At 42.8% G+C, this 25,834-nt stretch overlaps 1 protein-coding gene across 6 annotated transcripts in view; it reads left to right on the forward strand.

Moving 5' to 3' along the window:
- BCL11B (BCL11 transcription factor B) overlaps positions 1–17,225 on the forward strand; it is a 166,002-nt gene extending 148,777 nt beyond the window's left edge. For 5 of the 6 annotated variants that reach the window (XM_081191652.1, XM_081191651.1, XM_081191655.1 and 2 more), the window contains 2 exons: positions 6,019–11,358; positions 11,514–17,225. In XM_081191652.1, the coding sequence (XP_081047778.1) occupies positions 6,019–8,030 (2,012 nt within the window). In that variant the 3' untranslated portion in view covers positions 8,031–11,358; positions 11,514–17,225. The remainder of the gene's footprint in view (positions 1–6,018; positions 11,359–11,513) is intronic. The other variant, XM_081191653.1, reaches the window with a different exon arrangement.
- The last annotated feature ends 8,609 nt before the right edge of the window (positions 17,226–25,834 follow it).

A 25,834-nucleotide genomic window follows, 5' to 3' on the forward strand; every position in this document is an offset into this window, starting at 1 on the left:
GCAGCTTCACAACCAACCACTTGGGGGAATGGTAGCAGGGCTCTGGTTCCCAGTGGCGTAGCGTGGGGGGTGCTGGGGGGGGGCCGGCCGCACCAGGCGCAACATCTGGGGGTTAGGGTTAGGGGGCGCAAATCCACAGGCTAGGGGCGCAAATCCACGGGTTAGGGGGCACAAATTACTTGCCTTGCCCCGGGTGCTGACAACCCACGCTACGCCACTGCTGGTTCCTGCTCAAAGGTGGTTGGAAGAAGGCTCTTGAGCTCATGTCCTGCTTAATAAACACCTGCTTGGCCACTGTAGGAAACAGATAGTCTCACCCAAGAGGGCTTTGCATATGGTTCTTAAGTGCGTCTCCAAGGGGCTGACTAGGAGTTAGAATCTGTTAGCTAATCTACCCCCATGCTGCCCCTTCTTGGAGACAAACTCGGTTCTCCAGCCACATTCTCCACCCACTATGACGTCTAGAGGCCTTGTGAATTCAGGATCTCGAGAGAAATAACCACTGTAGAGTCCTCGGTGAACCTTACATCACAGCTCGTGCACACAGTGTGTAATAACAATAATTTATTATTTGTACCCCGTCCACTCGGGGCGGCTTCCAACAAAGATTAAAAATACATCAAAATGTCACACATTAAAAACTTCCCTGAACAGGTGTCTTCTGAATGTCAGGTAGTTGTTTATCTCTTTGACATCTGATGGGAGGGCGTTCCACAGGGCGGGTGGCACTACCGAGAAGGCCCTCTGCCTGGTTCCCTGTAGCTTTGCTTCTCGCAGTGAGGGAACCGCCAAAAGGCCCTTGGCGCTGGACCTCAGTGTCCGGGCAGAACGATGGGGGTGGAGACGCTCCTTTAGGTATAGTGTAGTGAGTTCTGTGGATGAGGAAGGGGGTAGAGAAGAGTCATTCAAGAATAGTCAATCAAGGATAATGACACAAGTTTATTGTATAACTGCAAAAAAAAAAAAAAATTGCTGTAAAAAGATAAGGCTCCATAACAGTGCAACTGTAGTTCAGTATTCCGTAGATGTCCACCACAGAAGGACTGAGAACATTGGATGTAACGCAAAGCAAAGAGGGCAAGGGGAGGAAGCCAGCGTGACTCAAGAGTCCCACTTTCTCATCTTTGTACTGTAGCAAGTTAAAAGGAAAACTCGCCCATCTCTCCCATGGTGATAATGCTTGAAGTTGGCTGTTCCGTCAGGAGCTCAACCTTCCACTTCAGACAGGAACCACCTCATGTACTAAAAGCTCATTCTGTATTAGAACTTCTGAATGAGAAGTACATTTAGTTCCGTGTACTAAAGAAATTCTATAAGTGTGGATCCTTATATAACCAAAATGGCACCTTCCACACATAAGACGGAGGTATGAACAGAATTCGGCGAACCCCAAGATTTGAAAAATTATGAAAAACATACCTAGGGAGGAAAAAATGCTGAGAGGGATGTGGAAGAGAAACCCCAAAATGCCCAGTGAGGACTTTTATCTTTCCCCCCAGTAATGTGTAATGCGCAAAGCCACATTGAGGACACTCACACCAAAGTAGGGTCCCCCCCCCAAGAGTAGGCACTCTGCTTTATTAACTATAAGGATCACTTTATAGCACTATTTGACCGTTCCTGGGCATTTTTAAAATACTTAGCAAGTTTTAGCATATAAAAATGTTCGGAGTGGATCTTCAAAGACTTTTTGACATTGTTCTGTTCTTAAAAGTGAGCATCCACACTGCTCAGGGCAACTTCGAGGCAAGATAACCATGAAGTGATAATATGGAAATGAACATTTTATTTTTTTATTTTCTGTAAGTATGAAAAAAATAATAAAGGAGAGTCTAGGGAGAGCCTTTGAGGGCTGTGAAACTGAAGCAGGGGAGGAAGAAGAAGAAGAAGAAAAAATAAGTGAATCTGTCAGAGCTGAGTAGCCTGCAGTCAATTTTGCCATTGTGAACAGGGGGCTGCCGAACAGAAGAGTTTAGGGGCATGAAAGAGAAATGAAAGAAAAACAAAGGGAAGAGCTGCTACTGTTATGACCGATAACTTGTCATATCAGTATCTTATGCCAGTAATACACACTAATAAGCTGGTTTTGAACAGGAATAAGAAAGCAGAAGTAAAATGGATTCATTCTTTCACTTGCATTTCACAGAGGTGATTTTTAAAATAATGCAAATTATTACTATTATTATTATTTTTTTAAAAAAACACCACCACCACCAAAAAACCAAAGCTTCTCAGCTGTATGAAACAAATGCCAGTGGCTAGCCAGCTGCCATTTTAAGGCTATGTTTTTAATTTTATTTTTAAACCATCTATTAGACTGACCTTGGTCTTCAGCTCAGCCCACAACATACTGTTTTATCTATCTGCTTTTCCTGAGGTAAACCTCTTTCCTGGCAAATGCAGAAGGGGTGTGCAAGGAAGGGGGAACTCTGTTATTAGGCAAAGCAGTTTCCGGGAACACTGAGAGAAAACAGATAAATAGAGAATTCACTCTGCAACTTTAAAGAAGGAAGACCCAGTCAGCTGTGGGAAATCAGTCAATTAATTAGTGTTTATAAAATGGAGGTAAAGGGTGCCAAACAGTCTTTAATGTGAAGCTATATGACCTTGTAAGATTCTGCTCTTTGGTTGCTATTAGATCACACTTATTATTATTATTTTTTAAAGGGTTTTATTAAAGTCCATTCAAGGGTGAGTTGAGGTAAAACATATTGTTAAAAAAAAGCTTTTGACAGAATATGCTATATATTTTAGCCTGCCTCAGTGATTTCTGTCACATTCTATACTACGTATAGTGTTGTTTAAGAAACATTAAAGGTCTAGACTTCTTTTTGTCACATTCATTCTTGAGAAAGAAAGAAAAAAATTAACTATTGGAAGTACTAATGGGAGCACTGACTGTTGAATAATCTTCAGAGCTGACATAAAACAACTTCTTCTGCCTGCCAAATGCCTCAGTTGCTAAGTTGATAGTAAAGGACATTTCTCTGTAGGATCATGGTCTATAAAATTGTTAGGGATTTCTGCTAGAATGCTTCTGGTTGTATGTCTTTTTCTTATGGAGCAACATTTAGTGTTTGGAAGTAGCAGCAACCAAAGCCATACAGCAAATTGCCCTACAGCAAGATTTTGGGTTGGGTGAGAATGTCTTATTTCCCCCATGAATCTTAAACCCCATCACTTAGAGCGGGGAAGCAAGTTTTTCCTAAAGTGTGACTAATGGCTCATTGACACTGGACTTGCTCTAAAGTCTGTATTGCTCCAGCTTATAACATACTTTATTAACTCTTAGGGACTAGTGTTCCCCAAGATCTGTGCATCCTATGGGGTTTGCCTAGCTTCTCTGTTGATTGACTGATGGATGTCTCTTTCCCAATACTTAGGCTTTGTCCCGACTAATTGTTTATGTACAATGTGCAGATACCATTAATGTTGGTGATTTCAATGGGACTCCGGGAAATCGTCCCCACGTGCCGATATCTACATAATACTTGTTGCCTTCCAGCTCTTTGCAGAGAATACACAAGGCATTCAAACAGCTCTAAGAGCCCTGTCTCTGCCAGTCGGAACTACTATAATTATGGAGTAGGAATCCAGATTTGTGATCTCTGTGTTGGCTTGGGGCATGTCTGTATGGCATTTTCTCCCTTAAACGGCATGAGATGTTGATTCAGGCACGCAAATGCCCTCATTCCCATTCATTCATGCTCTCTTAACATACCCAGGGCAAGCACCAGTGTGCTTGGCCACCTGCCCAGTGTCCATTGGGGTTGGTGATGCGCACATCTGTGGGAGGTTTTTTGCGCATGCTCTAACAGGACACATGCCAAGAAAAAGGGAGCCATGTCCCATCATGGCTGCTGCTGCTGCTGCTGCTTCTTCTTCTTCTTCTTCTTCTTCTTCTTCTTCTTCTTCTTCTTCTTCTTCTTCTTCTTCTGCTATTGCCAAAGCCAAACAGGAAGGAATGGATACAGGGTGGTGGAGATTGCTATTTCGGATTGCCACAACAAGAAGAAGCCACTGCTTCTGCCACTGCCAGTGTCAAAAGTGGGCTGCAAGTCATAAGCACTGTTGAAAAAGAGCCAGAAATAGGAGTGGCAGGTGACAAGTAACAAGCCCTTGTGGTGCCTTTGAAACGTCCTGCACAAAGTCTTCTGCTCCTTTTTGTTTCCATGCTGCTAGCAACCAACAGAGCATGGTAGCAGGAACCTTGACTTGTGATAAGAGAACAGCGGTAGTTTCAAAATAAAGGAAATTTGGATAGGACATCCCTGCCCCACTCTCCATATTCCTAGAGAATGGTACCATATTTAGAGACATGTGTTTTGCAGAATCCTTTACCTGTTTCACACTGAGCCAGTCCAGACCATCTCAAAGCAGTAGAGTTAATTGTTCTGGGCTGTAATAAGGGTCAGACTTTTGTTTTTTTAAATAACAATTTCGTCCATATCCTTGCTGTGAGAATATAGTCGTTTTCCGGCAGAGCACCCAGAAATCAGCTGCCATAGTTTTCCTGTGTAAAACAGATAGCTGCTGTGAAAAAGCTGAATGTGACATTTTTAAAAATCTGGAATGTATCTATATCTAGGAATTTGCCAGGTTTTATGGAAGTGTTCCTATTTAAGGTGATGGTAAAACGTTTTGCTTTGTGTATCCAGGGATGGATTTTTTTATTTATTCTTTGATAGCGAAATAATTGAGTGCTGAGCTGCAACTTGCCCACACCTGCCTCTCTCTCTCTCTCTCTCTCTCTCTCTCTCTCTCTCTTTCTTTTTTTTTTACAGTTCTGAAGAAGGAATGTGTTTTTAAACGTTCATTCACTAGCTGAGAAGACAAAGCAACAGTAGATTAGGAAGACAAACAAGAGAGTCAAAAGTTCAAACTTTTTTTGTATTAAATGACACGGTTTGAGTACTTCTGTATATAACCCAGTTCAGATATGGCTCCGATGTCTGTTAACAACTACATCCAACTGTTATTATGGGTTTTCATAATTAGACAATTATTTATCTTCTGACGTGTTCAGGGCTTTCGATAAACACAGAAGCAGGATGGTTTCTTCACAGGGTGCATTTTTTTTAAAGCTTAGATGGGATTCTAACACCACTGTTGTCGGTGAAAATAAGGCTGGATTAGAATATGGGAGATAGGCATTTGAAACCTACTTAGGGGTGTTCCTGGTGAAATCCTAGGCACATAAGGAACTGCCTTATATCAGCTTGGCTCATTAGCCCCACCTAGGTCACTAAATCGATTGGCAGTGGTTCACCAATGTTTTAGCAGAAGCCCTCAACTACCTGGAGATGCCAAGGATTGAATTTAGGGGCTTTGGACATGCAGAACATTTTCTAGATAAATAGCACTGAAGAAGCATATTCACTTAAATGGAAGGGCACACATATTTAACCGATGAGCTTATGTTTGAGGGTAAACTTGATTGTTTTGAGGCTATTTTGGTTCTGGTGCGCTAACAGGGAATGAAATAGAAAATGCTAACACATCTAACTAGGAATGGGTAGCTTCTGTTTATTAAGCTGTTAATTGTTCCTCATTCTTCAATATCACAAAATGCACCTCCACTTAATTTTTGCATCCCCCCCCCCCTTGAAATTTCATGTCTCCTCTAAGGAGCTGTAGGATTTGTGATTTTCCTCCCACCCTTTAATCCTCCCAACAAACCTGTGAGGTAGGTTATGCCCAAAGTCACCCAGTCTGCTTCACGGTTGAGCAGAGATCTGAACGAATAATTTTTGAACGAAGTAGGGACTCTTCTCCTGCAAGTGGAACAGACATGTCTTACCCCAGCAGCAAGCCATAACTTTTTTGTTTGCTATACCGTAAACAGATTATGGATACGACGTAAACATGCATTTTCCTTTTCGTATTAGGAAACAGAAATAGAAACAGAAATGACACATTATAACTGGAAATATTTTTCGCTTAGAAGTTGTCTGTGTTATAATACTGATCTCTCTCTCTCTCTCTTTTTCTCTTTGTCTCTTTCTTTCCCTTCTATAGGTAAAGATGAGCCTTCAAGCTATATTTGCACAACATGCAAGCACCCTTTTAACAGCGCTTGGTTCTTGCTTCAGCATGCCCAGAACACACATGGATTCCGCATCTACCTGGAAACAAGCCCTTCAAACAGCTCCCTTACTCCACGCATCACCATCCCTCCTCCTCTGGGACCCGAGACTGTTGCACAGTCCCCGCTGATGAATTTCCTTGGTGACAACAACCCTTTTAGTCTCTTGCGAATGACAGGTCCCATCCTGCGCGATCACCCTGGCTTTGGCGAAGGCCGGCTCCCCAACACGCCTCCCCTCTTCAGCCCACCGCCTCGCCATCACCTGGATCCGCATCGCCTTAGTGCCGAAGAAATGGGGTTAGTTGCCCAGCATCCCAGTGCCTTTGACAGAGTCATGCGTTTAAACCCCATGGCAATTGAGTCGCCAGCGATGGATTTCTCCAGAAGGCTTCGAGAACTGGCAGGGAACAACTCCACCCCTCCGCCAGTTTCTCCCAACCGCAACAACCCTATGCATCGCTTGTTGAATCCTTTCCAGCCAAGCCCTAAATCTCCTTTTTTGAGCACCCCGCCATTGCCGCCGATGCCCCCGAGCAGCACTACGCCTCCCCAGCCTCAGGCTAAGAGCAAGTCCTGTGAATTTTGCGGGAAAACGTTCAAGTTCCAGAGCAATCTCATCGTCCACCGGCGCAGCCACACAGGAGAGAAGCCCTACAAATGCCAGCTCTGCGACCATGCCTGTTCTCAAGCTAGCAAGCTAAAACGCCATATGAAAACGCATATGCACAAAGCTGGGTCCATGACAGGGAGGTCGGATGACGGATTGTCCGCCACAAGCTCCCCTGAGCCCGGCACAAGTGAGCTCACTGGGGAGGGACTAAAGTCTAGTGAGGCAGACTTCAGGAACGAGAGCGATCCTTCTCTAGGCCATGACAATGAAGAAGAGGAAGAGGAGGAGGAGGAGGAAGAGGAGCTGGAAAACGAAAGTAGGCCCGAGTCCAGCTTCAGCATGGACTCGGAGCTGAGCCGTAACCGAGAGAACGGTTCCAAATCGCTGCCAGATGAAAAATCCCTCGTCCTAGGGAAAGTGATAGAGAATGTTAGCCTTGGTACCATCCAGCAATACAGTGACATGTTGGCTGAGAAGCAGAAAAGGAGCAGCTTCATGAAGAGGTCCTCTGACCAGCGAGACCTCTGCCCCCGAGACCTTTGCCAGAGAGACACCGGCGACGAAGACTCGGTAGCTGGAGAACTTGACCGTACTGAGGAGGGGACAGTCAACGGGAGGAACTTTGGTCCCGGAGAGCCTTTCCCCGGCCTGTTCCCTCGCAAGCCCACCCCCATCACAAGCCCCAGTTTAAACAACTCCTCGAAAAGGATAAAGATAGAGAAAGATTTGGACTTGCCACCAGCAACAATAATACCTTCTGAAAATGTTTACTCGCAGTGGCTGGTGGGGTACGCAGCGTCGAGGCACTTCATGAAAGATCCATTTCTTGGGTTCACAGACTCCCGACAATCCCCCTTCGCCACCTCTTCTGAGCATTCCTCCGAGAACGGAAGCCTGCGTTTCTCCACCCCTCCCGGGGATATGCTGGACGGCGGTCTCTCAGGGCGCAGCGGGACGGCGAGCGGAGGCAGCACGCCCCACATCAGCGGACCTGGACCTGGCCGACCCAGTTCCAAGGAAGGACGGCGGAGCGACACGTGCGAGTACTGTGGCAAGGTCTTTAAGAACTGCAGTAACTTAACGGTGCATCGGCGGAGCCACACGGGAGAGCGGCCTTACAAATGTGAGCTCTGCAACTATGCATGCGCCCAGAGCAGTAAGCTGACGCGTCATATGAAAACACATGGCCAGATAGGGAAGGAGGTCTACCGCTGCGACATTTGTCAGATGCCCTTCAGTGTTTACAGCACCCTGGAGAAACACATGAAAAAGTGGCATGGCGAACACTTGCTGACAAATGATGTCAAAATTGAGCAGGCAGAAAGAAGCTAAGGCCCCCGCTGGGTTTAAAAAAAAAAAATCAGGGGTCTAGGTAACATTTAAATTGTACAGTTTTAACTATTGCCAACTGAGAAAAGCTGACCTAACTTGCCTCCATATACATAATTTAGCATAACTATGGCAGGTGCCAGAATTTGGCACTTAAATATAACCTGTGTCTACAAAGTTCTATTAAACCTGAGGATTGGTTAAGGCAGTAAAAATTGTGAAGCCTTTTAACTGTGCAATAATTTCTGTATTTATTGGGTTATTTTGTATTTTTTAATTTTTTTTGGCATGTGCAGGTATTTTTTTTAAAATACTTTCCCCTCCTGTTTTAGATTTCCTTTAAAATTTTGTTGAGTATCCCATTCTAATTTTCCCCACTAGTAACCTGAGATTATTTGCATTACAGGGGGAGATACATATCAATTTAAATTATAATTTTATAGGGCCGCTGCTTTGTTGAATCTTATGCTAAGCATGTGTAATTTCTTGTGAAGAAGCCAGCATTTTAAATAATAATTTTCTTCTCTCTCTCATTATTATTTTTAGCGCCCCCCTCCCCGCTTTTCTTTGAGAAAGAAAGAAAAAGGAAATCATTTGAAAATTAGGAAATATAAAATAGTACCGCGGATAACAATCTTAAAAATTGTAGCACTTTCTTTTGGATTTGGATCTAATATGTAGCACTGGTGATGCCGCTAAAAATAGAGGCCTTTACATTTTTTTGTAAAAAAATAAAATCCCAGACTTCCACAGTAGAAGTTATGAAAGCTAAAAAGAAATAGGCAAACCCCCCTTAAAGGCAGCTATATTTATAAGAGCAATAGCAAGAGTTGTGCATTATTAGTATGGGATTCGTTTCATTTACTAATGACTTACTTTCACCTTTCTGCCATCTTCTTTAACTTCATTACATAAAGGGAATGCAAGAGCCCTGACAGCTAGCAGCATGTGCAAATTTTAGAAAGCATGGAGAAAGAAAAGGAACCTTGCTTGTCTTCCCCCCGCCCTCCCCGCCCCATGTCACTTGCTATTCTGGCCTTAAACTTTACACACACAATAATTGAAGTTATCACTTGACGACCTGAATTCATGATAATGGCTGCAATGGACCATTCTGTAGCAAATACACCAGTGCCCCTTTTGGGGGACCGAGTTTGTCACCCTAACCCCATGTTAGCTGGGAGTAACCCCCACTGAATTCAGCAGGACCTACTTCTGTGTAGACACAGTTAGGATTGCACTCACTGCAAACGTGGTTTCGTACTGAACCTCAGTTTGTGTAGTAAGTGCACATGTGTGGGCATGTGTGTGAACGCAGGGACGTGAGCGTGCACACACTATGGCTAAAGTAATTTTTTCGATTAGGACTGGTGAATCAAATTGCCCGATGAATCACATGAAACCTGCATGCTTCTTCATATGGCTAAAACAGTTGCTCTGAAGAAGAAAGCCCATGATTTTTTGGGGTGGTACATAGATGCATCACAGCGGGTGCCCATTAGAAGTGGCATTCCCTCCTCTGTATGCTTTGCATGCAGAAGGTTCCAGGTTCGTCTGAAGCCCTGGAAAGCTGTTGCCAGTCATTATAGACCATGCTGAGCTCCAGGGACGACATCTTCTAATAAGGGGCAGCCTTCCCCCCTTTTCCTATTTAGAAGTGCTCTCCACTGCTTTTTTCCTGGTCACAACCATAGGAACACTTACCTGGGAGTAAACCTCATTGAAGGCTCTGGCTTATTTCTGAATTAGACCTGCACTGCGCATATATTAAAGAGGGGGATTTAATCTAACCAATTCATTGATTAAAGGTTGACATATTGTCATATGATCAGTTTTCTCAGGGTGTATTATCTATCACATCAGGCAATTACCCGTCACATTAGGCAATTATACAACAATGGGAGATGTTAATCCTTGTTGACACACATTAAGCAGGGCACATAAACTTGCATAAGAACTTTCGCTGTGTGAACTTGAAAGAGCCCCAGTTTACTCCCAATAGCCTTTGGTAAGGAAGAGTAACAACATCTTAACCCTTGCATCCTTCCAGTCTCCCTCTGTTGGATGCTGACTGCTTAGCTAGCGAACAAAATAATAAACTTTTATCAAGCTGACCCCTACGGAGAGTTCCGGCCATATTTTGTCTGTTGTAGCAAAGCAACTGAGATTCCTGTGCCACCATAAATGTAAGATATATGTTTGGCTTCAAGGTGCTACAAGACTCAAGTTTCTACATCAACAGAAACCCAGTTTAAAACAATGATGTCGGGTCCAAATTCCCACCACAAGGCAGGACCAGCCACACATAAGCCCATCCCAAGCAACCCATAAAATCCACACCCCAGTGCCCCATTAAGCAGTAAGTAAATGGAAGTGATTCTTGAAGAGCAGATAGCTCTAGATGACTCAGCTAAGTGACCCTAGGCTTGTTGGTCATTGGGACCTGATGGGAACTCCTTCCCTACTCCAGATACCAGGTATTTTAGCCCCCTGGGCTACGATGTTCCTGAAAACAGTTCCCAGCACCATGGCAACACCCAACTCCCAATATTTATTTGAGCAACTCGTGGGTTTACATTACATTTACATTTACATTACTCATGTTCCATGTTTTTATTTTATTATTTATTGAATTGATATACCACCCTAACACCCCCAGGTCTCATGGTGGTTCACAGAATAAAATCAGAATATAAAACCACAAAGTACATAATCAAAATAAAAACGACAACAACCCAATAACGCCAACCCCTTGATTGTAATATGGAGCTAGAAATAGGAGGGCCGAACTTGCTGCCCCAATCATCATGTCCCCTGCTGCCTGAATCCCTTCTCCGCCATCTACAAACTGGGGAAACATCTTTAGAAGTGAGCATATTCTACACACCCAGTTTAACTTGATCATCTTGAGTTCTAAAACATGGGACAGTCGCGGCATGTGGTGTAGGATCCCCTGTACAGACATTCCCGCCGCCTCCCCCAGCACATGGACATAGAGAGGCAGAGACCTAATGTGGATGTAAGATTGACCCATTCTGTTCCCTCCCCACGGTCACAGCCATGTGGATGATAACTTCCAAATAGGGCTAATCTTTTACATGTGTTTGTCTCTAAAATGGCAGCTGATTTAAAAATGAGAGTACCTGTTCCCTAATTTTGACGCGTCCGATATTCAAGAAATATTCAATATTCAAGTACTATAATGCTCCCATGGTTGCTGTACTGTTTCTAAAGGCAAGACCAGTGCAGACCACCAGGTGCTTCTGGTGGTCCACCACTGCTGTTTGCCTCGGGTCTGAAGATGGCAATTCTCATGCACCAGACCTCCCAGGCAGTGGCGTAGCGTGGGTTGTCCGCACCCGGGGCAAGGCAAGTAATTTGCGCCCCCTAACCCATGGATTTGCGCCCCCTTACCCTAACCCCCAGATGTTGCGCCCGGTGCGCCCGGCCCCCCCTGCACCCCCCACGCTACGCCACTGCTCCCAGGTCAAGTTGGCTTGGTGAATCACCGCTTGTACACTTTGTTTCACATTCAGTATACCACGCAGAGACAAATACACAAGGTTGCTCACCACAATTATGGAAATGCTTCTAAGGAATATCTGTACTTAAGACTGGGATCTGAATAAAACACACACACACATTCCTGCATATTTGCACACCCCATGACACCAATTTGTGCAATATTGTACAAATACGATTTGCTTACTTCACAGTGGTCTCCTTACACAGTGGTTTCCTTCCTGGCTTTTGCCTAAGACTTCTGTATAAACTGTGCTCTCTAGCAAAAAGCAACAGTTATAGTTACAGCTGTTATTCAAGAGCCGAGTGCTAGCCTAGACTGCGAGGCTTTTTGCCAGGGAAATGAAAATATTGTCTCGTATAATGCACAATTATGTTATTGTAAAGTAAATAGGCCAAATGCTCCCTTTTAGAATAGTGCCATTAAAGTAACATGTAAGTATTGAGGCGTCTCTATAGTCAAGGTTTTGAGGGTTGCAACCTTTAAAAGGGTACTGAAATAAAAAGGTGTGTAAATTAAAAACTCTATATTTGGAAGTGCACAATTTGAGTTCCATAACACAGGTTTGTTTTGTTTCTGGTTTTGTTTTTTTTTATAAAAAAAAAACACCTTCATTATTCATTGAATTATAAAAACTAAATTAAAAGCCGTGACGTCCCGTTTTTCTTTGGATAGATTTTTGGGTAATTTAGCACTGGGGAAGGATCCATAATTGTAAACCAATTTGTCCACATTCTTAAACTCCAGTCACACATTGTACTTCGTTTAGGGTTACTGGATGTGCTTTGTTTATGCTAAACCTCACATTCCAGTATGTAATATCTCACATAGAACAGAAAATAAGGACCCTCACTGGGAACACTAAAAGCCCTTTGGAAGTTACTGTAGGTGCCAGATCAGTCCTATTTGAAACTCTTGGCTCAGCCTTTTCATTCTGAACTTTCTTAAGGCAAATGATTAGATCAATCCCTTGATGGGGACAATGAGGTCAGGCGAAAGGCACCTATAGACCTACAGCTTGGTGCATTTGTTTGGTTGAAAGAGTAGGAACCCATTTTGGCAAAAATATTAAATAACCTGCTCTGCTCTTCTCTTCTGTTTTTAAAAAATCATTTTCAAGTGTGGCTATCCCGGGAAGATGGACAGCTACCAGAGGAGACCCCGCCTCCTTTTTGCCTTTTACCTGCTCACAAGTCAGATTTTGTATGTTGCCTTGACCGCAGAATCTAAGTTGCATTTTTCTTTACTTGGTGTTGTGTTGTTTGACAGGGCTGTGGAATAATGGGACACTTTGTGGGCTTTTGGCTTCCGTATGCATCTCTCTCATGTGAGCATTCCACCACATGTGTCCATATGCCTCATAAACTCCCTTTTTCTTTTAATATCCCAGATCAGAATAGGTGCCCTCATCCAAATTGCCAATCTTTCTTTTGTGCATTGGGTAGACCCATATATATATCCCCATCCTACTTGACCTAGGGAGGTTTTCTAGGGTATAATTTGGATTCCCCTGATTTAGTCTGTCAAGACAGTGGACAATGTAAAAGTTATGCATTTTGATTCTGTTGACCCGCACTTTAAAGGTTTTTGTTCGCATTCAAAACCAGCGGCTTCTGAACAAGAAATTACAACAGCTTTGTCTTTGCTTGGCCCAGAGGTGGGTGAAACTATTAAGGGGGACATCTGAGATTAAGTGTCAGTGTTGCTAAGCGTGGCATTCACAATACTGGCACTATAAAGAAAATAATAATAACTTATTGGACAGTTTTTCTACTGCCATTCAATTTGATGTGAGTGCCTTGAAAACTGATCTTCCTATTTGAGTCTCTTGAGACAAATGCAAACATTTTTGTGAAATGAAAAGACTTTTAAAAAAAACGGTAGAACAAGAAAAGTACGTTCTTTTAGGGTTAAAACAAAACAAAACAAAACAAAACAAAAGAGCCACATTTACTTTAAAAAAAAAATCCTGGTTGAAGATAGTGGACATGAAAATGCCATAAGACCCAATCAAATGAAGATGTATATCCAGCACAACTTCGGACATCAATTTGCTGAATTGTTCTCAGCCTCTCTCTTTTTTTTCAGGACAACGCTGCTTAGGAAATGGAATGGAAATGATTTACTGCTGAATTAAAACTCAAATGACACAAATTGCAAGTTGTTATCATTGAATGAAAAAAAATTCAGGAACAACGGCTAATTTTTTTAAAAGTTAAATTTAGTGCACTCTGTCTTAAAATACGTTTACAGTATTGAATACATACAAGGGTAAAAGAAAATTGTGTGTATGTGTGTTTGAGCAATCTCTCTTCTTCTTTTTTTCAAAGTTTGCTTAATAGGTTATTAAAAATGCCATAATGGCCATGTGTATATTGTTTTCTTTTGGTGACGGGGTTTTAGTATATATTATATATATTAAAATTTCTTGATTACTGTAAAAGTGGACCAGTATTTGTAATAATGGAGAATGCCTGGGCATTTTACAAAACCAGAAAGAAAAAAAAAACTTTTCTCTTTTTTCCTTGAAAATGTTGCAGTAAAATTTAAATGGTGGGTCTATAAATTTGTTCTTGTCACTGTAACTGTAAAGTCTGAGTTTTAGTAATTTTTTTTCTGCCTTGGGTGTTGAATTTTTATTTCAAGAAAAAAATGTATAGAAACTTGTATTTGGGGATTAAAAGGTGACTGCTACACCATGTAGAAAAAGTATGTAGGAAAAAAGTGCTTAATATTGTTATTGCTTTGCAGATTAAAAAAAAAAATCACATTTCTGACCTGTACCTATTTTTATCTCTCTCTCTCCCCCCCTTCCCCTGCCCCTATATCCCCCTCTTCTGGAATGGATATTGATATTGGTTAATTCATATAATGTAGGCACTTGCTGTATTTTTACTGGAACTTGTAATTTTTTAACTGTACGCTTGTCCTTTTAAAGGGATTTAATGTACTTTTTTGTTAGTGAATTTGGAAATAAAAATAAAAACAAACAAACAGGCTGCCATAATATATTTTTTTAATTTGGCAGGATAAAATAGTGCAAAAAAATAAAATAATAATTGTATGTCAAGACCTTATTGTACAGAAGAAGGAAATAAAAATAAAAGGGTTGTTTAACGACCTGTTGAGTAAAAGAAACAAAACAATTATTATTTTTAATTATGTGGTTTTTGGGGTTCCTTTTTTTCTCTTCGGAAGGGGCGGGGTGTCAGGTTTTGTTTTGTTTATGAGTTGTTCTGTTCACAGTTTTAGTTGTGTGTATGTATATGTATTTTTTTTTCTGTCAGAAATGGCCTACAAAAAAAGAAAAGAAAAGAAAAGAAAGGAAGAAGCACTGTTCATACAGGGCAGTAATGACTTTGAAACTGCCTGGACCCCTTGTATCAAGGCCTTTCCAGGAAGTGTTGAACTAGGATGGATGGCTGTTGCCTGTTATTGTTAAATGAAACTCAGTTTTTGTGAAGATGTTTGACGTAACATTCCACAGATGCCCCCCGCTTTTTTATTTTAGAGTCGGGGAAGCGGCTTTTGCCTGGCACACGTAGACTTTCCGGCCCCAGTCCATAAAACGGCACGGTGTGTGTGCTTAAGATACCTGGTGCTACTGGTTTTGACATCACTGGCACCTACCGTGGGATGAAGGGCCATGTTTGCAGTCAGGGTACTCGCCATCACTGGATAGGCACTGTTAATCCTCACTGCACCAACTATCCGCCAGGGCAATGTGCATCTGGACCTTTGCCCAATTGATCCTGCAAGGGTGTGGGGCCTGATCCCAGAGCCCTTGCCGGATCAGGGCACCCATCCATTACCACCTCTTCATAGCCTTCATCTGAAGCGGTTTGAAAAGAGGTAGGGGGAAGGAAGGGAGACAAAACACTCTGTTGGTGCAACTGTGAAATGGGTCGGAGTGAAAAATTTGGCCTGGGCACATCCCACTTCTATCCCACCTTCCCTCTCCATGCCCCAATCCCTGTCAGAACAGGACCATGTACACGTTTTGCCAGTCTGCTCTTTTGTCTGCTTTCGTTGCTGTTGACTCCTAATTGTACATTCCATAAATTTCTTAAATATCTGAAGGACTGGGATGAAATTCTGTGCCTTTAGGTTGACAAACACTCCTCCCCAGGATTGCTTTGTTAAGTCCCAATAATTAGGATTATGCCATGAGTTGAGCATTATTTTTTAATCTTTATTTTGTTTCTGCTGTTTCATTTTTTTAAAAAAAAAAAACATTGGGGGGGGGACAGGGCAAGGCACCCTGTAGGGACTATTTTAAGGTACGGGAGAGCAAACACGAGGAGCCATTAGCAGTGTGTGAAGAAATAGCAGTGGGGGGGGGAAGGGGGGAACACACGTGATTATGAAGTCACGGAGCCATCACGATGCCAAGGGCACGTTGGGTTGTAGAACTGGCCTAGCCATTCCTCCTTCCAGCTCTTCAGAATTAGGGATAAGGTTACGCTAAGACCTTGTTGTGGAGCAACCTTATATATGAACACCAGAGAACCTGGAAAAGCCATCTTCTTACAGAAATATTTCATAGTATCCTACAACACGCACACCCCTTCCCCTACTCTGCAGTACATCCTGGAGTATTCTTCAGAGATATTTTTGGTGAAAACCAGGCATAGGGTATTTTATATATATATATATCCCTAGGTGCCTTGCTTTCTCCGAAACTAAATCCACAGCGAAGTGAATTCAGATTTCATTTTGCCACTGTGAGCACGACACTTTTCATCCTGGATGAACTCAGATTTAAACCACCAGCAGCTGTCCTATTATGTGTCTTGAATCAATGAGAAACCAACACACAAGCACAAACATTGTGTTTCGTGAAACCACGGTGACCCCACCTCCTCCTCCTCCCTGCTTTTAAGAATCCCTGCTTCACAAGGCCGTGAGCACAATATGGCCGACATGCCACAGGTATCTCTTCTGTCGTGATTATTTTTTACACTGCTAATAATCAGCAACGTTAACAGTGTTAAGTCACAATTATCCCATGCAGCACACCCCTGCTCCACTTAAAATCGATGCACAAAGAGCATTTCTGGAGCAACAGCCGTCCTTTTTTTTTAGAATGTGGACGTTCAAAATAGAGTCTTGCACTTCAGCATTTCATCCTAGTCCTGATTAAATACAGTCCAAGGTTTTTTTGTTTTTGTTTTTCACAGGCAAACTCATTTTATGGTGCTCTTTGTATTTTAGAACTGCAAAGCAAAGTAACGTTGATTTCAGTTGTTTGCATTTGTACCGGCAAGGCAAACTATTTTTATTACCTTTTTCTATTACTTATTGTATGAGCTTTCATTGTTTACTTGGAGGTTTTGTCTTTTACTACAAGTTTGGAACTATTTATTATTGCTTGGTATTTGTGCTCCATTAAAAAAGAAAAAGAAAGGAAAGAAAGATAGGAGCACTTTTTTATTATGGGTAAAATGTTGAGATGGCAGGAGGTCATTTCAATATCACTTAGTGAAATATTTATTGTTCCTTTTATTCTCTGTACAAGACTCCTGACCTCTCCTCCATCCCACCCCACTTGTCACATTGTTGAGTTCAGCATGTGTCTACCATTTCATTTGTACGCTCGTTGAAAACAACGTTTGTTCCAGTTTCAAGTTATAAAAAAAAATTAAATAAATTGGACATTTGACTTGATCTCCAAATATTGTCTTTACTGCTTATTTGAAGTTGGAGCTAAGGTGGATGGCAAGTTTAGTTGTTGTTGTTGTTTTTTTTTTAAAAAGGCACAGATTTGGGGGTGGAGAAACTTTGTCCTAAGGTGGCTAGACACATTATATTGTTCCAACAAGGAACAAGCACAGCCCTTTGGCATGACTCAAGGCTTTTCCATAGTTCAAAGAGCCAGCCTAGTTTTCGATGCAACACATTGAGCCCCGTTGTGGTGGACATTTTGTTCAGTCTCATTGCTTCCTAGCACATCTTGTTATCTGACCTTCAGTTACATCTGGTACAGTTATTAGCATGTACTTCTGGTACAGGGGAGCCTTCTGGCACAGAGGAGCCTTTACCACTGGGTAAGTGGAGGGGGACAAAGTCGATTCAGTCTGCTTTTAAAGGCAAACTTACCAAAATTAAGTCTGGAACAAAGGGCAACAGAGAAACTGAAATTGAAATATTCAGCCGTACCTACCACTAATCAACTGAAGCAGTAGCAAAGCACTCAGCATCATGGAGGGAGTTCAGTAAGTTTTTAGAATAGTAAGCCTGCAATTTATGTGCATTTAACTTGTGCGCATTCAGCTTTCAGCGCTTGGCATAATTATTATTATTTTTAAAAATACAGTTTAATTTCACAATACAATAAAAAACAACGTAATCTAAACAAGAAATTAAAAAAGGAGATAGAAGCAGTGCTTTTTCCCCCTTAAAAAATGTTTAGGGGTACTCTCATTTTCCTACTCATACTGAAATACTGCCCCTCAATGTGGCCAAACTTAAGATTCACAAAATGTTTAGGGGTATGCTTCTGCCCAGAAAAAAAGCACTGGTTAGAAGAATACAAATATCTTAACTCGTATCCCATACAGAAAAAGGTGTACCCTCGCAGCTCTCACCTGGGAGCATCCCATTCTTCCCTCAGCCTCTCACCCTGGGAGATCTCCCCTTCCCTATCTCTCATACAGGGGCCTTCATCTGGCTTGGCAAAAAAAATTAAAAAGGGGGCAGAGGTTCAGGAAAAAATACTTTGGCAATTCCGCCCCACATTGCATCCAATGTGTTATGATTACATGCAATCTGCAGAATGTAACTCCAGAATACGTTGCAAGTTTGCTGTACCTGTGTGCACTGTCCAAAGAAGGTTGAAGCTGTGGGTGCTTAAGGGCCAGAGAGGATGGCTGAGAAGGTCCCTAGACCCCCCCCCCAAAAAAAAACCCTCAAAGTCCATCAGGGGAAGAAATAGGAACACGGCATTTCATAATTTTGTGTAAAGAACTGGGAGCTGTTCATTTGTACAAATCGCCCGGACACATTCTGGTATATGATTAATTGCTTGCTATGCATGCTAAAATTGCAGGGATTTGGGGAAGGGGTCGGCTTCCGACATTCAGCCCAGTCATTGCTTTTCCCATTTGGAAGCCTGTCGCAGCCGAAATTCGGCTGCTTTATGCTTTCCGAGTTCTTGAGCAATGCAAGTGAATAAGAGTAAAGAGTCAAGCATCATCTACATGCCCCTGCATGCTGCCTCCCGCCCGCCCCCCATGCATCAGCTTAAGACGTAACTAGCACAGGAACGCAGGAAGATGCTGCACACTGAGTCAAACCACTGGGCCATTCCGCACAGTATTACACACTGCCTGAGAGAGCCTTGGACAGGCTCTCTCGCAGCCCTACCTGGAGACACCAGGGATTGAGCCTGGGAGCTTTTACGTACAAAGCTCCTGCTCTGCGCCTCTGAGCTCAAGGTCCTTCCCTGAGCAAAACATCAGCATATGGTGATAATACTTTCTCAACAAGGAGAGATGTAAATGAGGCTGCACTCCACTTTCTCCATGCTTAAGCACCAATATACATTCTGGAAGAGACGTGCAACGAGAACGGAGTCAGCATTTGATTCAAAATTGATTCTAACAACCATCAGGTGTGCGCTGGCTTCTTGAAATCAGGGATCACATCCTGTTCTTGGTCAGCTGCTTGTATACAGCTGTCAGGAAACACTCGATCTTTGCAAAACACCAGAGTGTGAGGTGGGAGATAACACATGCAAGGCTGTCATATGCCTGGTAGGCTTCTAGCTGTGTTAGTGGATGAAATTATTGGTGGGGACATGGGGCTGCCTGACCCACAGATTCCAGCTAGTCCTTCCAAGTATTTACTTATGCAAGTTTTGCAGTATCTCAACATCCTGTAAAACAAGGAAGGGCCATAGCCCAATGGTAAGAGCATACCATTAGCATCCAGAAGTTCTCAGGTTGAATCCCCAAGTAGGGCTGGGAAGAACAGTCGCCCTCAAACCTTGGACAAACACTGTCAGGCAGTGTTAACAGTGCCAAACTTGATGGACCACTGATCTGAAGCTTCCTGTATTCCTAGGAAACCAATAGCTGCAAAGGCCCAATGTCATGCCAATGTTGTGGGATGAGTTTCAAAATAGGAGCCAACTGTGGAAACTGGCAAACTCTGGAAACTCAATATGTACACTTTTCCTCTCACTTGCACACATTCACACAAACATCCCTCGCATCAGGCAACACCTTCTCACCACTACTTCCCTGCTCAATCTGGGTATTTTCCTAAAGGAGGTGCACTCGAACTCTACATCCAGAGAACCAGATAGGGGTCTATCCTAGGCAGGAATATACGTTTTTCATCCCACCAGCACTTATTCCTTCTAACCACCACTCTAAAGGTAAAGGGACCCCTGACTGTTAAGTCCAGTCGCGGATGACTGGGGTTGCGGCACTCATCTCGCTTTACTGGCCGAGGGAGCCAATGTTTGTTCGTAGACAGTTTTTCCGGGTCATGTGGCCAGCATGACTAAGCCGCTTCTGGCGAAACCAGAGCAGTGCACAGAAACACCATTTACCTTCCCACTGGAGAGGTACCTATTTATCTACTCACACTTTATGTGCTTTCGAACTGCTAAGTTGGCAGGAGCAGGGACCGAGCAATGGGAGCTCACTTCGTCACGGGGATTCGAACCACCGAACTTCTGATTGACAAGCCCTAGGCTCTGTGGTTTAGACCACAGCGCCACCCGCGCCTCTCTAGCAAGGTTTAATAGCGGACTCAATTGAAACTTATTTGGGTTGCAAATCCTTAACCTTCTACCATCCTTGGTAAAAACACCTCTCTCCACCTACCCCTGCAGCCACATGAAAGGCTGGGCAAGGATTTATTTGACCACTACTGAAAGGCTGGGACCATGGCAAGAGTTCATGCTTTGCATACTGAAGATCCCAGCTTCATCCCTCAGGAGCTTCAGTTAAAAGCATTTCTGATTATTGGGGGGGGGGTGGAGGGACTCTGATGTGATCTGGAGACTCCTTGCTAGTCAAATTCTGGGAGGTGCGAGGGTTGACCTCCACTGGAATTAGAGCGAAATGGTTATATCGGCGTTAATGAACACCCAGATTTCCATCTTCCTGAGGGATAGACCCAATTATGAACACGTGGATGCAACTTCTTCACTTGCCTGTGATGGAAGCTGGATAATCTTGAAGGACTGGGGGAAGGGCGGTCCTAACTGCATCACAGACAGCAAGGTAACACTGACCCATCTGACTTGCAGCATCACCTGCTCCTTCCCCTTCTTTTGCCTTAGGAGAACAATCAACATCTAGCTTTCCCAAGCAGGTGGCTATTGCACTCATGCCCTGCTTGTAGGCTTCCCATCATAGGAACAAAATGCTGGACTAGACATGTCTTTGGTCTGATCCAGTAGGTGCCTAATAAGCCCTCTTTCTCTCTAAGTGGGAAAATTACCTCCGCACTGCCACCAAACACCTGCAGATACCAGGAAGAACAAGAGGAACTTTCACTTTATGAGGTCGGTTTCGTAGGAGAGCAGAAGTCTTCACTGAGCTTTCTCTCTGGGGTGCAACTGCCCTTTCAGCTACTCTCTGGTGCTTGATCTTTTCCATTGGTGCAATGCTGGGCATGTTCATTAATGTCTGAAACCAAAATGGTATCATTGAGAATCTGGGGGGGAACTCTTTTTCCTTGGAAGAACAGTTCCACCACGATCACTGCACAATCAGCATGCTCTTCTTCTTCTTTTTTTTGCGAACCTCCTGAGCTTGACAAGGTCAAATCAGCCCCCAAAGAACTTTATTTATTTGCTCATGCATAAAGAATGGAAAGTTCAAAAACAGAATATTGATCATGAATGCCAGTATTTGGTGAGTTAGTTCACAAACACACCATTCCACACATATGGTGGCACCCTGGCTAAATCACCACAGCACATGTGATAAAACTGGATCACAGGGATCAGGTAGGCACATGTAGGGGTGTATACTGATAAAATAAATGCACAGTGTTTCCACTTAATGCATAAAATTATTAGAATGCTTAGTATGTGAACTGGTCCTGGTGGAAACATTTGCTTAGCTATTCTGTTTTATTTCTATTTTATCCTTTGAAAACTTGCATATTCATTTCGTAACAGAAACCAGTCCCATAAAAATAACAACAATATTCCTTGCCAGATATGGAAGGGATATTGCAGAACAATGTGGGAAACATATTTTGAATTCAAAAATCACACACATTCATGCCACAAGTATGATTCGGAGATTCGGATTTGAGGAGGAAACTCAGCCATGCTGTGTAGCCCACATAGCTAAGAAAATAGAACGTTTGCCACTTGTATTAATTCCTTATTAAAGCACACACGTGCACAATTTTCCAGGGTGGTGGTGGTGGAAAGGAATGGTGATTTCTTATGAATTATTCTACCAGCTTTGCTAAATAGTGACCTTTAGTTACCAAATGACACCGTGTGTTCTATTTTCCTGACAGATGACAGCCTATTCTGTCCTGAAAAAGATTCTACATGTTGAAGATGATAAAGAGCTTAGAGTTCAGACTATGAATCCCCACAATCAAGGGAAGGCTGTTTCTATGCAGTATATTTCCTAGATGCTAACTTTATGCAGATAGGGTTGAGCATATTTCCACTACACTGTGGAAGTGTAAAAATATAGGATCATTAAAACGATGGGTGACCCTATTCTGTCCCTGACTGTTTCCTATCAACGCAAGTGGTGATAAAGGAGTCTCGTCTTGTAAAAGATGCAAAGGGGCTTGCAGAGAAATTGGAGCCATTGAACCTACATCTGGAACGATATGTAAGGAAGCAGAACACCTTTATGATACAATGCAAAAATAGGTAAAGCAGACAGTAGTAGCTAAGGACCAGGTGTGATTTCAACAGTTCCATTTGTCCAAATGTACAAAGTGGGGGTAGGGTGGGGGTTTCCAAATTTTTAAACAAAAGGGGCATGAATACAGAATCATCCCCTTGGCTTACCTCTCCAGAACCTTCTCTCCAAGCAGTCCCAACCTGCACTTTGCTATCAAAGCCCAGCTGAGGATTCATTTATTTAATTACTCTTAATACCGTGCCTTTACTCCAAGGAACTCTAGCTTCTCCCCACCACCTCCCCATAGTTTCCTTGGAGTAAACTCCATTAAAACTCAGTGCTGGTGCCTTACTTCTGATTGCATAGATTTCATTTGTAGAGCACATTGAATGTTAACAAAAGACCTCCAGCAACTTTTCGCTTTCAGTTTCAAATGCAAACCATTTTGCAAAACAAGTGTTACTATATACTGTAAACTATTAGTGTAAAGTAGGGACGCCAACAAAGTAAACTCAACTTTTGTTTTGTTTTTTTTAAATAAGTATTATTTTGCAATACATTGTTGCTGTCTTTTATGTTTCCTTTTTGTTTTTTTTAGGGGTTATTTGTTGTCTACTAGCTAGGCCTAGTACCTGACATTGTTTCCCAGAAGCCACCAGATCAGCATAACAGAACCCAGTGGCTGCAACTGTAATACATTGGACGAACAGTAATTTGTCTATGAATTCAGACCTTTCGATGATACATCCGGTTTCCTCTACATGTGCTAAACTAAACTCAGTTCACAGTGATTTCTATTATTATTATTATTACAAAAAGTGAATGGTCTTTATGATACCAGTTACAGATAGGTAGCCGTGTTGGTCTGCCATAGTCAAAATAAAAAAATTCCTTCCAGTAGCACCTTAAAGACCAACTAAGTTAGTTCTTGGTATGAGCTTTCGTGTGCATGCTGAAGAAGTGTGCATGCACACGAAAGCTCATACCAAGAACTAACTTAGTTGGTCTTTAAGGTGCTACTGGAAGGAAATTTTTTATTTGGTCTTTATGATATTCTACAATAAATGTTGCAAAGGAGTGGTGTCTATGTTTTCTGAAGCTAGCGGACCCATGGCTACAGCATTTCTCTCTGTCCTATGTCTATATCTGTAAGAACATAAGAATACCTGGCTAGATCAGGCCAATGGCCCATTTAGTCTGGCATGCTGTTCTCACAGTGGCCAACCTGCCTGCTGGAAACCCACAAGCAGGACCTGAGCCCAAGAGGACTCTTCCCCTTCTGCACTGGTTTCCAGAAGCATACTGTGGGCAGAACATAGCCAATCATGGCTAGTAGCCATTGGTAGCTTTCTATTTATCTATATCCATTGGTAGCTTTCTACTTATCTATATTTCAGCCGGAGCTCACTGGAGCTCAGTTCTGGCACCTCTCAGGTGGGTGCCATTGCCATTCTAAGAGAACAAGGGAGAAGTTAATGGTGAGCTCCAGTACCACTTTTTCTAGAAAAATAGCACTGTCTATATCCATCTACAGTCATACCTCGGGTCAAAGACGCTTCAGGTTGCGTTTCTTTCGGGTTACGGACCCGCCGAAACCCGGAAGTACCGGAACGGGTTACTTCCGGATTTTGGGGGGTCATGCATGTGCAGAAGCACTAAATCACACTTTACGCATACGCAGAAGTGCTGAATCGCAACCCGTGTGTGCGCAGACGCGCCTCTGTGGGTTGCGAATATGCATCCCGCACGGATCACATTCGCAACCCGAGCATCCACTGTATCTGTCCTAAGAATCATGGACAACAAAAGAGGTTTAAAGAGGTTCAAAGTCTCTCTCAAGGCAAATCTTTAAAAAAAAAATGTAGTATAAACACTGACAACTGAGAAACCCTGGCCTGCAAGCACTCCAATTGGAGAACAGCCTTTACCAAAGTTGCTATGGGTTTTGAAGACACTCAAACTCAGGATGAAAGGGAGAAACATGCTAAGAGGAAGGCAAGCTTGGCAAACCCTCACCATGATCAACTCCTGCCCGGAAACCTATGTCCCCACTGTGGAAAGATGTGTGGATCCAGAATTGGCCTCCACAGTCACTTACGGACTCACTGTTAAAACCGTGTTTAGGGAAGACAATCTTGCTAGGCTATGAAGAAGAAGATCCTAATAATCTCTGAGGTGATAAGGGATTAATTGAGCAATAACTATACATATCTACTCAGAAGAAGAAAAACCCGAAACCATTAAGTTTTACACTCAGGTAAATGCATATAGGATTGATGTATAAAGATATTATCTATTTATCATTGTTTCAAGAGAGGAGCGCTTTCCAAGAATGTGAGGTGGAGTATATGGTCGGTTCCATTTCTGTTCCTTATCGCTGAGGTTATCTGTATTTATTTATTTTACCCAGCCGTATTTTGGAGTCTTGACATTTTCCATCCAGTGGCTTTTAAGGCTATATGTATTTTAAGAAGTATAATTTATGCCTCTGCCATTTAACGATGCACCTTTTAACCAACGATAAAAAAACTACCTCACGTTTCTTTTGATTTAGCCCTCTTGGCCTAGTTGAGGCGGATCATTTTAGCAAAGTGTGTGTGGCCGGGGTGGGTGAGTGGGGGTGGAGTTGGCAGAGAGAGAGGAAAAAAAGATAAAGGAAAAAAAAGGTCGTCTGCAGTGGGTATCTCCCGACCAGGGAAGCTACTTTGTCTTAATTACCTCAGGAGGAGAAACTGGCCCTGAAGCAATCATCTTTGTTTGTTAACACACCCTATCGGCTGCACTGCTCCGTATAAATAAAACATGACCAAGATTACAACGTCATGTTCTTGCGGACTCCAGACCCTGGTAACTGCTCAAGTCGAATGCACAAAAGCATCCCAGAGCAATCTGGTGCATATCAGAGGGCATCAAGGAATGTTTTTCATTCCTAAGCAACCGCATGTGAACTGGCTTCTAATATTAAACACAATTGTTTGCTCAAATGCTAAAAAGAAGTGTGTGGAACTCACTTTGTTTTGCCTTTGTCTCGGGTAAGCAGCAAGCCACAGCGCAGTGAGGTGACAAGGCATTTAACTTAAAGAATGCTTCCACTCCTCTCTCTAACCTCCCTACTGACTATTTTTAGTTCCATTCCCCCCACCCGGCTTTTTGCTTCCTGCCTGATTTATATTAGCTGAGGATTAGGCCCCGATTTTAATGAGCTCTAAAACGCCTGTCGGAAACAAACAACAAATCTATCAAATTCAAAATGTTGTGTGTGCGCGCGCGCGAATTTCTCTTGGAAAAAAGAAGAAGCCCATCTAGCTTTTAAAAGCACATTTTTGGAAGGTTTGGGTTATAACCCCCATCTCCACCCCCATCGTTCAGCCCAGACACTGAGATCCAGCGCCAAGGGCCTTCTGGCGGTTCCCTCGTTGCAAGAATTGAGGTTACAGGGAACCGGA

This window comes from Podarcis bocagei, assembly GCF_964188305.1.
Source record: "Podarcis bocagei genome assembly, chromosome: 1".
NCBI lineage: Eukaryota > Metazoa > Chordata > Lepidosauria > Squamata > Lacertidae > Podarcis > Podarcis bocagei.